The 13,183-nt window shown below is 39.5% G+C and overlaps 1 protein-coding gene across 1 annotated transcript in view; it reads left to right on the top strand.

Annotated features, from left to right (window-relative positions):
* Positions 1–13,183, top strand: part of GRIN3A (glutamate ionotropic receptor NMDA type subunit 3A) — a 428,226-nt gene that overhangs the window by 205,627 nt on the left and 209,416 nt on the right. Inside the window, exon 2 of the mRNA XM_089674688.1 lies at positions 11,561–12,165. Within this exon, the coding sequence (XP_089530814.1) occupies positions 11,561–12,165 (605 nt within the window). The remainder of the gene's footprint in view (positions 1–11,560; positions 12,166–13,183) is intronic.

The raw sequence follows: 13,183 nt of genomic DNA, 5'->3' as shown, positions 1-13,183 counted from the left end.
ATTGCATACTTTCTGCACATAGAGAATTATACTAGATTCACAATGAAATGCACATATGTTTCAAACCCTACAAGAGCTCACTATACTGTGCTGTCCTGGAAAACGGAAACTAATGGAATATTTTTATTAACAATATACACTGCTCTAAAAAATTAAAGGAACACTTTGAAAACGCATCAAATCTCAATGGGTAAAAATATGCTGGACTGACTTCAAAGACACCCCAAAAATCAAAGTGAAAAATGATGTAGCAGGCTAGTCCATTTTGCTGAAATGTAATTGCAGCAACTCAAAATGGTACTCAGCAGTTTATATGGCCCCCATGTGCTTGTATGCATGCCTGACAACATCAGGGCATGCCCCTAATGAGACGACAGATGGTATCCTGGGGTGTCCTGGACCAGGGCATCACTGAGCTCCTGGACAGTCTGAGATGCAACCTGGCGACGTCAGATGGACCCAAATGTGTTCTTTTGGATTTAGGTCAGGTGAGTGTGAGGACCATTCAATGGTATCAACTCCTTCATCCTCCAGGAACTACCTGCATACTCTCGCCACATGCGGACGGGCAATTTCGTGCAGCAGAAGGAACCCAGGACCCACTGCATCAGTGTAGGGTCTGACAATGAGTCCAAACATTTAATACCCATATCTAATGGCAGTCAGGGTGCCATGGTCTAGCCCAGCAATGGGCAAACTACAGACCTTTTAATCCGGCCCGCGGAGCTAGGCTCCCGCTAGGCTCCTCTCACAGTCCGCTCTGAAGACCGGTGCAGCATGAAAATCTGTCTCCTGTGAGGATCTGTCCCCCTCGACGTATCTGCGCATGTGCCGGAGATCGCCGATCGGCTGCTAATGCCTGAAACTGGCACATGCACAGATACGTCGAGGGGGACAGATCCTCATAGGAGACAGATTTTCATGCTACACCGGAACAAAGCGGGAACACGGCGAGAGGAACGCGCAGAGCAAAGGTAAGTGAATTGACACAGGGGGGACTTAATATGGGGGATGAATTAATATGGGGGGTGAATTACTATAGGGGGGATGAATTACTATGGGGGATGAATTACTATATGGGGGATGAATTACTATATGGGGGGTGAATTACTATATGGGGGATGAATTACTATATGGGGGATGAATTACTATATGGGGGATTAATTACTATGCTTACTATGGGGGAATATTACTATACTTACTATGGATGACACATACACATCATTCATCTACTCTTGGTCCGGCCCCCGGGTCCAATATATGAACCCATTGCGGCCCTCAAGTCAAAAAGTTTGCCCACCCCTGGTCTAGCCTGTAGAGGTCTGTGCATCTCTTCATGGATATGCCTCCCTAGACCATCACTGACCCACCAAAACGGTCATGCTGAACAATGTTACAGGCAGCATAACATTCTCCATGGCTTCTCCAGACCTTTTCACATCTGTCACATGTTCAGGGTGCACCTGCTCTCAGCTAGAGGACTTTGGGCCCTCAGGCCACCCTCATGAAGTCTGTTTCTGTTTGTTTAATCAGAGACATTCACACCAGTGGCCTGTTGGAGGTCATTTTATAGGCAGTGCTCATCCTGTGCCTCCTTGCACAAAGGAGCAGATACCGGTGCCACTGATGGCTAAAGGACCTTCTACGGCCCTGTCCAGCTCTCCTAGAATAACTGCCTGTCTCCTGGAATCTCCTCCATGCTCTTGAGACTGTGCTGAGAGACACAGCAAACCTTCTGGCAATGGTACGTATTGATGTGCCATTCTGGGGGAGTTGGACTGTCTGTGCAACCTCTGTAGGGTCCAGGTATCGCCTCATTCTACCAGTAGTGACACTGACCCTAGCCAAATGCAAAACTAGTGAAAAACAGTCAGAAAAGATGAGTAGAAAAAAAATGTCACTCTCCTCCACCTGTAAAACCATTCCTGTTTTGGGGGTCATCTCATTGTTGCACATCTAGTGCACCTGTTGTTAATTTAATTAACACTAAAGCAGCTCAAATGGATTGACAACCCCCTCTGCTGCTTAACTGACCAGATCAATATCCAAGGAGTTTGATTGACTTGAGCAGTGTATTATCTACAGTAAAGAAATATTTTTTATGTAGTTTTCATATGTAGTTACTCAGATTTACATATACATATGCAAATTTGTAGTTTTTTTCTCTAATGGATAACTGCCTATCAGACATGCAGTCATCAATCCTGATGAAAAGCAGCTGAGACAAAGTAAAAGTCACACAGAGCAGAAAAGCATAATCACTGAGCAGCATAAAAAAGCAGAAATTACAAATAACTGCAAGTAAGACTTTTAAAGAATTTATACGTATACAAGGCACCCTGCTGACTTGTTAAACACATCTGAGAATAACGTCTTCACATATAACAGTTCTATGGAGCCAGAGACATTGCATTAAACACCAATGTTTAATGTCTTTTATTACTTCAAGTAGACACAAGGGACCTCTTCTCTTTCTAAGGAAACAGAGACCTCCTTGCCAAATCACTTAGCAGTGTCACAGAAGGTGTTCTGTCAAAGCAACACCTCAAGACGCTAATGTGGACACAGAGGACAGCTCCCACACATGCCTCAAGTCCCCAGACTGTCTTCTACTACCTTGGTACATGCCCCGTCAGTTCCCAAAACATAATTTCCTGCCAATATATTCCTCAGTAATACTAAAATACATAAATATAGTATTTACTGAAACAATTTAAAAAATAAAGAAGAATAACATAATTTTGCAGAATCAAATAGTAGTGGCTCTGGTGCTCATCAACACTTTTAGCATCACTTTCTTATATCCTGAGTTACAATTTCCTGTTAAAACTCAAGTCTGGGAAACTTTAAAAGTATGGGGATACCACATGTGTAAGACCTTTTCAATGTTTGGACTGATTATGTGCTTGACATTGCAACCTGTATATCACAAAAATCAACACTGTATAGAAAACATTGTGCTGTAATGATCACCTTCATAAGAGAGAGAGTGGTCAGTGAATATAGCATAGTGTAGTCTTCACCTACAGCAGGCCTTGTTTCTATAAGTCAAGCAGACCTAACCGACTGGTACGTGGCTGCCACTATAGCACAATGCTATGTTCACTGGCCAGGAAGTACAACAGGCTGAACAAAGGGTAAAAAAAAAGATTACCTGTGGTTCTAGTAGTGCAGTTGTCTGTAGAAAATGAGAGAGACTGGTGTCTCACAGGAATATAACCAGTGGGACCTGCAGATGGGTCAGTACTGATGCCAGGCACAGATGTGGTCAGCAAACAGGAAACGGAATAGTCCACACAGAAGACAGAAACTTGGTCTTTGACCAGGCTAGGGTCAGTGCAGGCAGCAGGCAGAGATGTGGTCAGCAAATAGCCAAAGGATTGGCCCAGGCATCAAGTAGAAACATCAGGCTTAGGGCCTCAGTCAGATTAGACCTGTACACAGGTGTAGAAGCTTCTTCTGACCCAAAGCTTTTCAAAGTCACCAGATCCTGATATTCTCAAAGCTACCAGACTCTGATCTGGGAATTACAAAACCTGGATAAAACTAAATGCTTAGTTTTCTCCAGTTAAAAATACTACATGGAGCCCCTCACCCGTGATATGTGACACCCCTGTTTTGCCTTCAAACCCGCTACTACAGTGGCAGTGAATCGTACTGTCACAACAGGCAAAAGATCAGTACAGGTGGCTGCAAATTAATTACTTAATGGTCAATTGACAGGCCAAGTTAGTTCATACAGAAGGCAGACATGCGGTCGATAAACAGGCCAGAGTCAGTTCAGGCAGCGGGCAGAGGCATTGTCATTTAACAGGCCAGTTAAGGCAGCAGGCAAAAACATGGCTGAGAAAACAGGGAAATGGTCTGTACATATGACATCAGATACAGGGAAATGACAAGTAGTCGGACACATAAAAAATATCTTCACCATAACTTCACTAATATCATAATGAGGTGTGGTAGATAAAGAAAGTTTCCTATACAGAGACACGGATGAGAGGAACACAGGGGACAATAGTATTGGGTGTCACGCCTTATTCTATTACTAGTGCACAGATGGCATTTTTGATACTCCTTTGATACTTTGGGCAGGAACCAGGTCTTTCTGTAGACTTATAATAGATAACATAGGAGTTTTATAGGACCAATTGGAACAGTTGTATGGACACTTTGCTTTTCTACCATGACAGGTTTCCACTGAAATGGATGGGCAAAAGATGAATTTGAATTATCAGCATGCTGTGCACACAAATCACACTGGTCCAATCAATAAATAATTTTTGGTAAAAAAAAAAAACTAATTTTAAAAATGAAGGGGCATAAACATTTCTGCCACTATCTGAGGACCTAGCCATGCTCTAAATAGGGGGGACTATAGGTGCTGCTGAGTTAGAGGGAAGTCATACAGGATTTGAAAGCACCTCAGGGACACTTTTGATGTGACACCTTACTGTTTGTAATTGGTCTTTCATCCAGTTGTACTTTGCGGGTACTCTCCACTTCATCAGGATATACAGCGCTGCTGGTGGTTGTCTACTGCTCTTCAGATCACCTCATTCTCTATGTTGGGACTCTTTCCTCCTATGGATCGGTTACTGAAGTGTTGCTCTCCTTTAGTTTATATTGAGATTCTGAATCTGACAGTGAGAGTTCCCTGCTACTCTCATCTGTCTTGCTCAGAATCTGGAAGGCCTCCTTGCTTGTGTGCTTTTTTGGACATGGGGTTCAGATGTTGATACTGCACTGGAGACACTATGACATATGTTTGATGCTGCACTGGTGACACTCTGACAGATGTTGTTGGTGCCCTCAAAGCACTGACAATTTCTGATGCTGCACGGGGGACACAAACAGATGTCGATGGTATATTGGTGACAACAGCAGATATTGATGCGGCATTGTGGGCACTGACATATGTTGATGGTATACTAGGGACACTAGGATAGATGTTGATGGTGCACTGGGGATACTAGGACAGATGTTGATGGTGCACTGGGGACCCTAACAGATATTGATGTGCACTAAAAACACTATGACAGATGTTGATACTGCACTGGTGTGTGATGCATTGGTGTGGCTGCAATCAGGACTCTGTAGATGCCCTCTGTGTGTGTTTTGACATTAAATCACTGCAAAGCATTGTAAAACAAATCCAGCACATGTCAATGCTCCTTTTCCTCACACATGCTCTCTTTGTGAGGAGGAGAGCCAAAGTCTCAACATGCGGCTACTGTTTATAGTTGTTACTTCTGTGACTAGGCATCGTGATAACATGGTACATAGCCAGTTTCACTAGCCCTGTACACTGATCAGTGATGTGCTGTGTCCAAGGGACCCAGCCATTATAGATCGCACTGCGGTGTGCCCCCGAGGGTGTGCATGAGCAGGTAGACTATGAGGACATACTAGTATGTATATAAAAGTATAAAAACACTGTGCGAGAGGTCCTTTTTATAAGGTTGTAGTTATGTGTAGTGCCTGGTTAGGTGGATGCAGTCATTAAAAAACAAACCCTTTAGAATAAATGCACCAGTTGTGATGTTGCATCTTGCCCCACAATTGCGAAGAAGAATGTGGGTAGTATTGCATGTGAGTCCCTGATTTTTTTTATAATAGACTATATGCCACAAAGGAAAGGTTATTATGTTCAGAGCTGTCTACAGAAAAGATTTCTGCAGTTTACCCAGACTGTGGTAAATTCTAGGAGACAATTTTATTTAAAAGCACATCTTCCTGTCTAGTTTAACATTTGGCAATCCGTTCACCCTCCTCTAAGCAGAATAAGGTAATGAGAATTGAGCTAGCAAACTGCAGGTGAAGTGGATTTTTAATATTTGTTTGGCTCTAGGAATGGTTCTGAAGTGCTGTTGGACACTTATCTGCATTAGAGATAGGACATTTGGGCAAATGTCCAGCTTTTTAACAGCAAATTAAAGATACAGGCTTATTTACACACAAGTAATGATTATTACCTAACTTTTTTCATTCCAACTACTTATAGTCAATTTAAACAATGTTCAGATGGATAATGATATGTTTTCCTTTAATATGGGCTAGAAAAAAGAAAAGCTAATTGTCTTTTGTTTTTTGGTTGTTGACTACTTTTTGTACATCTTTTCTCTTTAGCGAAAAAAAGCTAAAATACAATGGTGTTTTAAGGAAGAAAGAGTATGTATAAAGTAATAATGCAACTCTCTGAATATGTTTGTGAACAAAAAAAAATACATGAGATAAAGAATAAAATGCACAATAAAATTCTGAAAACACACTTCAAAAGAATATGCCTGTGTTTACTCACGATAGGTGAGCTCAGCTTATGTTAAATCCACGAAAGTGTTCCTCTATTGCCTGCATGCACCAATGTTCCAGGGATCTGGAAGCATGGATGGATGAATGGATGAATGGCCACCACAAAAAGAAACTTCACATAGTGTACTATTGTTAAAAAAAAAACATTTATAATAAACACAGTGGCAGTGGCTAAGTGGTTAGAACTTTCACCTGGCAGCACTAGGGTCATTGGTTTAAATCCTAACCAGGGCACTACCTGCTTCAAGGTTGCATGTTCTCCCTGTGCCTGCATGTGTTTCTTCCCACAATCCAAAATTAATTAATTGGCTTCTGTCTAAATTGGCCCTAGTATGCAGCTGTGCTCAAAAGTTTGCATACTCTTAGATAATTGGTAATAGTATGTACCATTGTTTAAGAAAATATGAGTGAGCAGGCAAAACACGTTTTTTTATTTATAATTGGACTCTTATTTAAAATAAAAATAAGGGATTTTTTTTAAATTATACTTACCTAGGTGGATGCAGCATGGCTCTGATGCTGCATCTGCCCCTCGCCGGTTCTAAGGGTGAGAACTGAGTGATCAATTGTCCCATGCACAGCTTTAGTGCAGAATAATGCAAACTGTCTGCCAGTATTTTCTGATTACATGCTGCAGTCATTTTGCCATCAATTTTCACAAAATTCCCCATGCCTTTAGAGCTCACACACACCCAAAACATCAGTGAGCCACTACCATGCTTCACAGTGGGGATGGTAATCTTGTCATTAGAGGTCTTGTTGACCCCTTTCCAAACATAGTGTTTATGGTTGTGACCAAAACACTCTATTTTGGTCTTGTCACTCCAGATTACAGTGTGCCAGAAGCTATGAGGTGTGTCAAGGTGTTGTCGGACATATTGTAACCAGGATTTTTTTGGGGGGGCATTGTCACAGTAAAGGCTTCTTTCTGGCAACCTGACCATGCAGATCATTTTTATTCAAATGCTACTGTATTGTGTTCCTTGAAACAACCACACCATCTTTTTCCAGAGTAACCTGTATTTCTCCTGATGTTACTTGTGGGTTTTTCTTTGTATCTCAAACTTTTCTTCTGACAGTTGTGGCTGAAAACTTTCTTGATCTACCTGGCCTTTGCTTGGTATCAAGAGATCTTTAATTTCTTGAATTTGTGATTGAACAGTACTAACTGACATATTAAAGGCTTTGGATATCTTTTTATATCCTTTTCCAGCTTTATGAAGTTGTTACCTTGTTACACAGGTCTTTTGACAGGTTGTTTTCTGCTGCCCATGGCTCAGGTTCTAGCCTGCTCAGTGCATCCACATGATAAACTCAATGACAATTGTGAGCTGAGGATAGGTAGCAGGTATAAAAACTCTGTGGGGTGAGCCCACTTTTAGGTATAAGAACCAGTCCCGTGAGGTAGTGACAGTTAGTGCAGTGTTTATTGGTGATATTTACAGGTACTGTACAGTGTTCCAGAAAATATAAACAAGACGAAAACTACAAAACAAAATCCTAGCCGTGTCCTGGCACTCACAACAAAAATACAAAGTCTGACTAACAGGCTGAGCAAGTGTAATGCTTGTTAATCTCCAGGACAGGACTTGTCTACTCCCCAGGAGTGAAAGCACCTACTGTAGGTACCAGGTGAGTGTAAACTGCCCTAGGAGAGAGGAGATAAACCTAAAATGAACTAAGAATCAAAAATCTCTAAATGTATATAAACCTGTGATAAACCCCAACAGGATTTTTCCCAGCTCCTTCTGAGAGACTCTGCTACACTATTTAAACACAGACAGTAATTGCAATATAAAAAGTCAAAGATGTGGGAAAAAAACCTTTAATCACCATTTTAATCAGTGTGTCACCTTGTGTGTCTGTACTAAGGCCAAACATTCCAGGGCATGCAAACCTTTGATCAGGGCCATTTGGGTGATTTTGTTATCCTTATAATTAAAAATGAGCCAAACGACTATGTGATAATAAATTGCTTCATATGACTGCTATCTTTAAATTAAAGACACTTTTTGCATAATCAGTTAAATTTTCAATGCCAACATTTAACAATTTCTTCCAGGGTATGCAAGTTTTTGAGCACAACTGTATGTACAAATGTGAGTTATGCAGGCCATAGACGGGTCAAACATCGGCCGATTCTTTGAAGAAAAAAAAAGAAAAATCGGTCGTTCGTTTGGCCGTTACCACCAACAGTAAAAAAAAATCGACCAACAAAATCAGAAAGTTCACCCCATAACTTCTGTCCCTTGCAGGTCACGACTCATGTGTGAATTTTTTATCGGTAAACCGATCGGCCGATTTGCCCATCATTGCCGGGAAAATCATCTGATCGTCAGAATCGGACGTGAATTTTCCAACATGACCGATAAAAAAACTGTGCACCCGAAAAATGGCTGACCAATTAACCCACTAACAGTGCGAAAATCTCAAAGTCTGACTAACAGGCTGATTTTCGACCCGTCTATGGCCGGCACTAGTGAAATCCTGCAGCAAGCTGGGTGCTTGCTCTTCAGCATAGAAAGGTGATGGAACATTCCTGATGTCACACACTACTGAGAAAATATGCACCTGCACTGTCTTGCCCCAATATGTTTTAACACATACAACTTTTTCAAGGGGACAATGCAGTAATGTATTTTTTTGTTTCAGTTGAATGTTAATTATATTTAATCACTTCTATGATTACAAAAGTCATGTAACTATAGTTTGTATACTCTTATATTAACCATTTCAGCTCTTCATCCAAAGAGAAAAGCGTTAAGCTTAAGCAGTAGCAGCCATAAGTTTTTGCTTGTTTTCTTTAAGTAAAAGTGATCCAAGCAGCTGTATAACTGCCCAATCACTTTTACAATGTGGGAGGTGTGGTTCTCCCCTCACCAGTATCCCTTGTCCATGGTTCCCAGGCTCTTCCATTCTTCCTGGGAGCAAGTGGAAGCAGACCAAGGAACATGCATTCCTCAATTTCCTCTGCATGTGAATGAAGCCAGAAGTGGCAATGATTTTGTCACTTCTGGTTCCATAGCTATCATTCCCTGATGAAGCCAGGAAATAAGCTAACTAAGCACAATATGTGCTTGGTTGGCTGCATTGGATAGAAGGGGAGACTTTGGGGTTTTAAAGAGAGAGTATCTGTCACCTGCCCAAGGCTATCACATGGGGGGTTGTTAACCCCATTGTAATAGCAATAAAGTTACATTGAAAAAAAAGGTTAAAAATAAATAAAATTGTAATAAAATGTATTTAAAAATAAGTAAATGTAACTGGCATTTCCCTGCACACACCTACAAAGGCAAATGCATGTATAGGGTGCCTAAGCAAAACTGCAATTGCACCACACATGTGTGGTATCACCATGGACATTGGAGTGACAGCAATACTTCTAGCACCATAGCTCACATTAAATGAGTAGTAAATACTTTTAAAACATCACCTATGGAGATTTTGGGGTACCACAGGTGTACACTATTTTAAGACTTGACATGTTTAGTATCTATTTACTTGATACAACCCCATCTTTTTTATTTTACCAAAAACAATGGTATTATATTGTGTTTGCATTAAAATTCATTTTATTATATTATTTCCTAAAAGTATTTGTTCAGTAAACAGTTGTACAAATATTGTACCACATACAAAACTGAACCTACTATCTTTTTATTTTGCTGGGCAAAAAAATGCCCTTTTTTTATACATATGTGTGCAAAAAATGAATTGTGCTAGGACAGAATTTGGTAACAATACAACTTTATTGAACAATATGACCATATTTTGTTTTTGATTGATTGATTGACTGATTGATCAATTTATTGCTATGGAAAGCATAAAAATGTTTACATGGTACCCAGCTTGATAAGATAATTGAGAATGTGCAAAATACTCTGACCTATAGTAATCAAATTTATTTTAATTTTAACAAAACTCAAAATTCTAACTAATTGTTGTGGGTAAATAAACTTTGCAGCTTCAGTGCCTTATTAACCCCTTCCTGCCCGTAGTCTCTGTAGACTACAAAACTCTTCCTCCAATGCTAAGGAGAAGAGAAATCTTATTCTCCATTGATAGGGTATGGTGAGTGGGCATTGTGCCCCTAGGACAATAAGGAGTTGATTTACTAAAATTGGAAAGTGGAAAATCTGGTGCAGCTCTGCATAGAAACCAATCAGCTTCCTTAATTTTGTCAAAGTTCAATTGAACAAGCTGAAGCTAGAAGCTGATTGGCTACTGTGCACAAATGCACCAGATTGTGCACTCTTCAGTTTTAGCAAATCAACCTCTATGTTTTTAACATTATTACCAGTTGGAAATAAATAAGAAGGCCCTCAAAAAGAAAACAGATGATGTCACTACATCTAAGGACTATTATTCTGCAATATATTACATTTTTGTATGATATAGATATGCTTTAAAATACATACAGCCCAATTTAAAGAAAACAGGCATGGAGGGGTGGAAGGCACTCATTTACATGTGTGCTTGTATTTTTGAACAAAGCAGGTTGGAATAACCTGGAAAACACATGAGAAAGAGTCAAAAGCTCAAGCTGCTGACTGGATATAAAAATACAAACATTTTTTGATATCGCAATATTTCATATTTATCTTACTTTTGTGGATGTAATATATAAAATCACTGCACATTCCATTAATAGACATATTGTGAATATAAATATTACAGCTTTCCAATGTTCCTAGATTTAAAGCAAGCATTGATATATTTTGCTGGGACAGTTACAGGATTCATTTATTCTTAATTAATGAACTCTACATTCACACTGGAGCTATAAACAGCAGGTCAAATAAGAATGTATCTGTGAACTGCCAGATTAAATAATTCAATACAATAAAACATTGAGTATAAATGATATAGAACCAGTGGTAGAAAGAAGAATTTTTGTGGGCTGTGAAACCAGCATTGCAGTGCAATTTATGCACCAGTCAGTTTTTTAGCCTTTGAGTCCTGGCCAGAGCTTTAACTGTTTCATAAAAGCAAAGAACAGATACTTTGATAGATAGACTCCTCTGTGTTTAGCACTCTTTCTTTTGATGTACTGTAGTGGCTTCTAACCATTTAATGACAACAAAACCATCTTGTGATCTGAAGAAAGTTGACTCATGGGCAGACAATTCCAACTGTGCTTTGGAATTTATGATGAGTCACTGTTAGTTCAAATACAATGACAAAATAAAGGACTACATTTTACAAAAAGTTGACATGTATCTATTTCTCTTTTTTTCTTCTCTTTCAACAGAATCCACTCCACCTTCAGCTTAGCGTTGAAAATTCTCTAACTTCAAATGCTGATGTGACTTTGTCTATTCTGACAATGAACAACTGGTATAATTATAGCATACTACTGTGCCAAGAAGACTGGAATATAACAGATTTCCTCACATTAACACAAAATAATTCCAGATTTCACCTTGGATTAATCATAAATATCACAGTAAATTTAACCATGACAAATTACATGTTAAGCTACCTACAGTTGAATTTGGAGAGTATCAAGGACACTACTTCTACAATTGTCATGTTTGGATGTGAAATGGAAGATACAAGACACATTTTTGAAGCTGCTGCTCAGTATGGTGTAGGCTTACCAGAGTTTTATTGGATTTTTGGAGACTCTCAAAATGTTGATGAATTAAGGACTGAAGGATTGCCCTTGGGACTGATCGCTCATGGAACAACCACTGCTTCTTTCTTTGAACACTATGTGCAAGATGCAATGGAGTTAATAGCTAGAGCTGTTGCCACAGCTACAATGGATCATCCAGAACTGGCACTTATTCCCAGTACAATGAATTGCATGGGAAGAGAATCTCAAAATCTCACATCTGGAGAATATTTATCCAGGTATGTTGTGACTGTTAATTCTCAGTGGAAGATTGTACAGAATAGGCATACTGATATAGTGGAGGTGTACAGATATGGACTAGATCGGTTGAGGTTTTTACAAAGAAAATTATTGGTTATTAATTCAGTAAAGCAATTCCACAAATAAAGCCTGAAATTAGTTTCAACTGATGCCCCGCAAACACAATGAGAATATCGGATGAATGGTGGTCCTTTTTGCATGTTAGTCTCATATAAAATATGAAGTTACTAAAGTTACAAAAAAATTTGTACAACAGAATACAACTTCAGAAGTGATGTAATGTAATGTATTGTATTGTAATGTATTCTTTCTTTTCCAAGCATGCTTGGTCTCTCAATTTTTTTCATACATATACTGTACGAGAAAATTTTTCGTGCTCGCTCCTTCTGATATTGTCACATGAACTATTGTGATCGGCTGTTAAAAGCTGGTTACTAACGATCAGATCATTGTACGATCCCTCCGAAAGTAATTTTTGCCATCCGATTTTCTGATTGCATGTACTAGGCATTACACAACTATCCATCTAGTGGCTGGGGCCCACATGTGACAAGTTTAGGCTCCTGATGGGAGGGCAACATTTTATGTAATTCAAATAAATGTACATGGTGTGAAAACAGAAGCTGTTTATAATTACACCCATCTTATTTCTAGACACTGCTACTACTACTTGTAGTTTATTCTACAGTATTAGAGTATATATGCAGTGAAAACTTTTTGTTTTTAGTACAGTGGGGTAGGGTTAGAATCCCTGTCGAGTTTTACTGCTATCTGGGACTCCATTAAATATATTTCCTCTCATTTCCTGTTATGCTAAAAATGGTTTCACCAGGCAGAAAAAAGGTAAAGGTAAATCTCGAATGACAACAAAGTTTTTTTCTTAATACAGTAGTAGGGGAAGACTAGTGCCCCTGTCAGCTTTTTAATGCTATCTGTTGTGAATGAAGAACAGCTTCTTTTCTGTTTATTTTCTTGAGTTCTGGATGGCTGTAAAAC

This window comes from Staurois parvus, unplaced genomic scaffold (genome assembly GCF_062004578.1).
Source record: "Staurois parvus isolate SC_StPar_1 unplaced genomic scaffold, SC_StPar_1.0 ptg000012l, whole genome shotgun sequence".
Taxonomy (NCBI): Eukaryota; Metazoa; Chordata; class Amphibia; order Anura; family Ranidae; genus Staurois; species Staurois parvus.
Note: the sequence above shows the minus strand (reverse complement) of the source record. Positions and strands in the feature narration are given on the sequence as shown.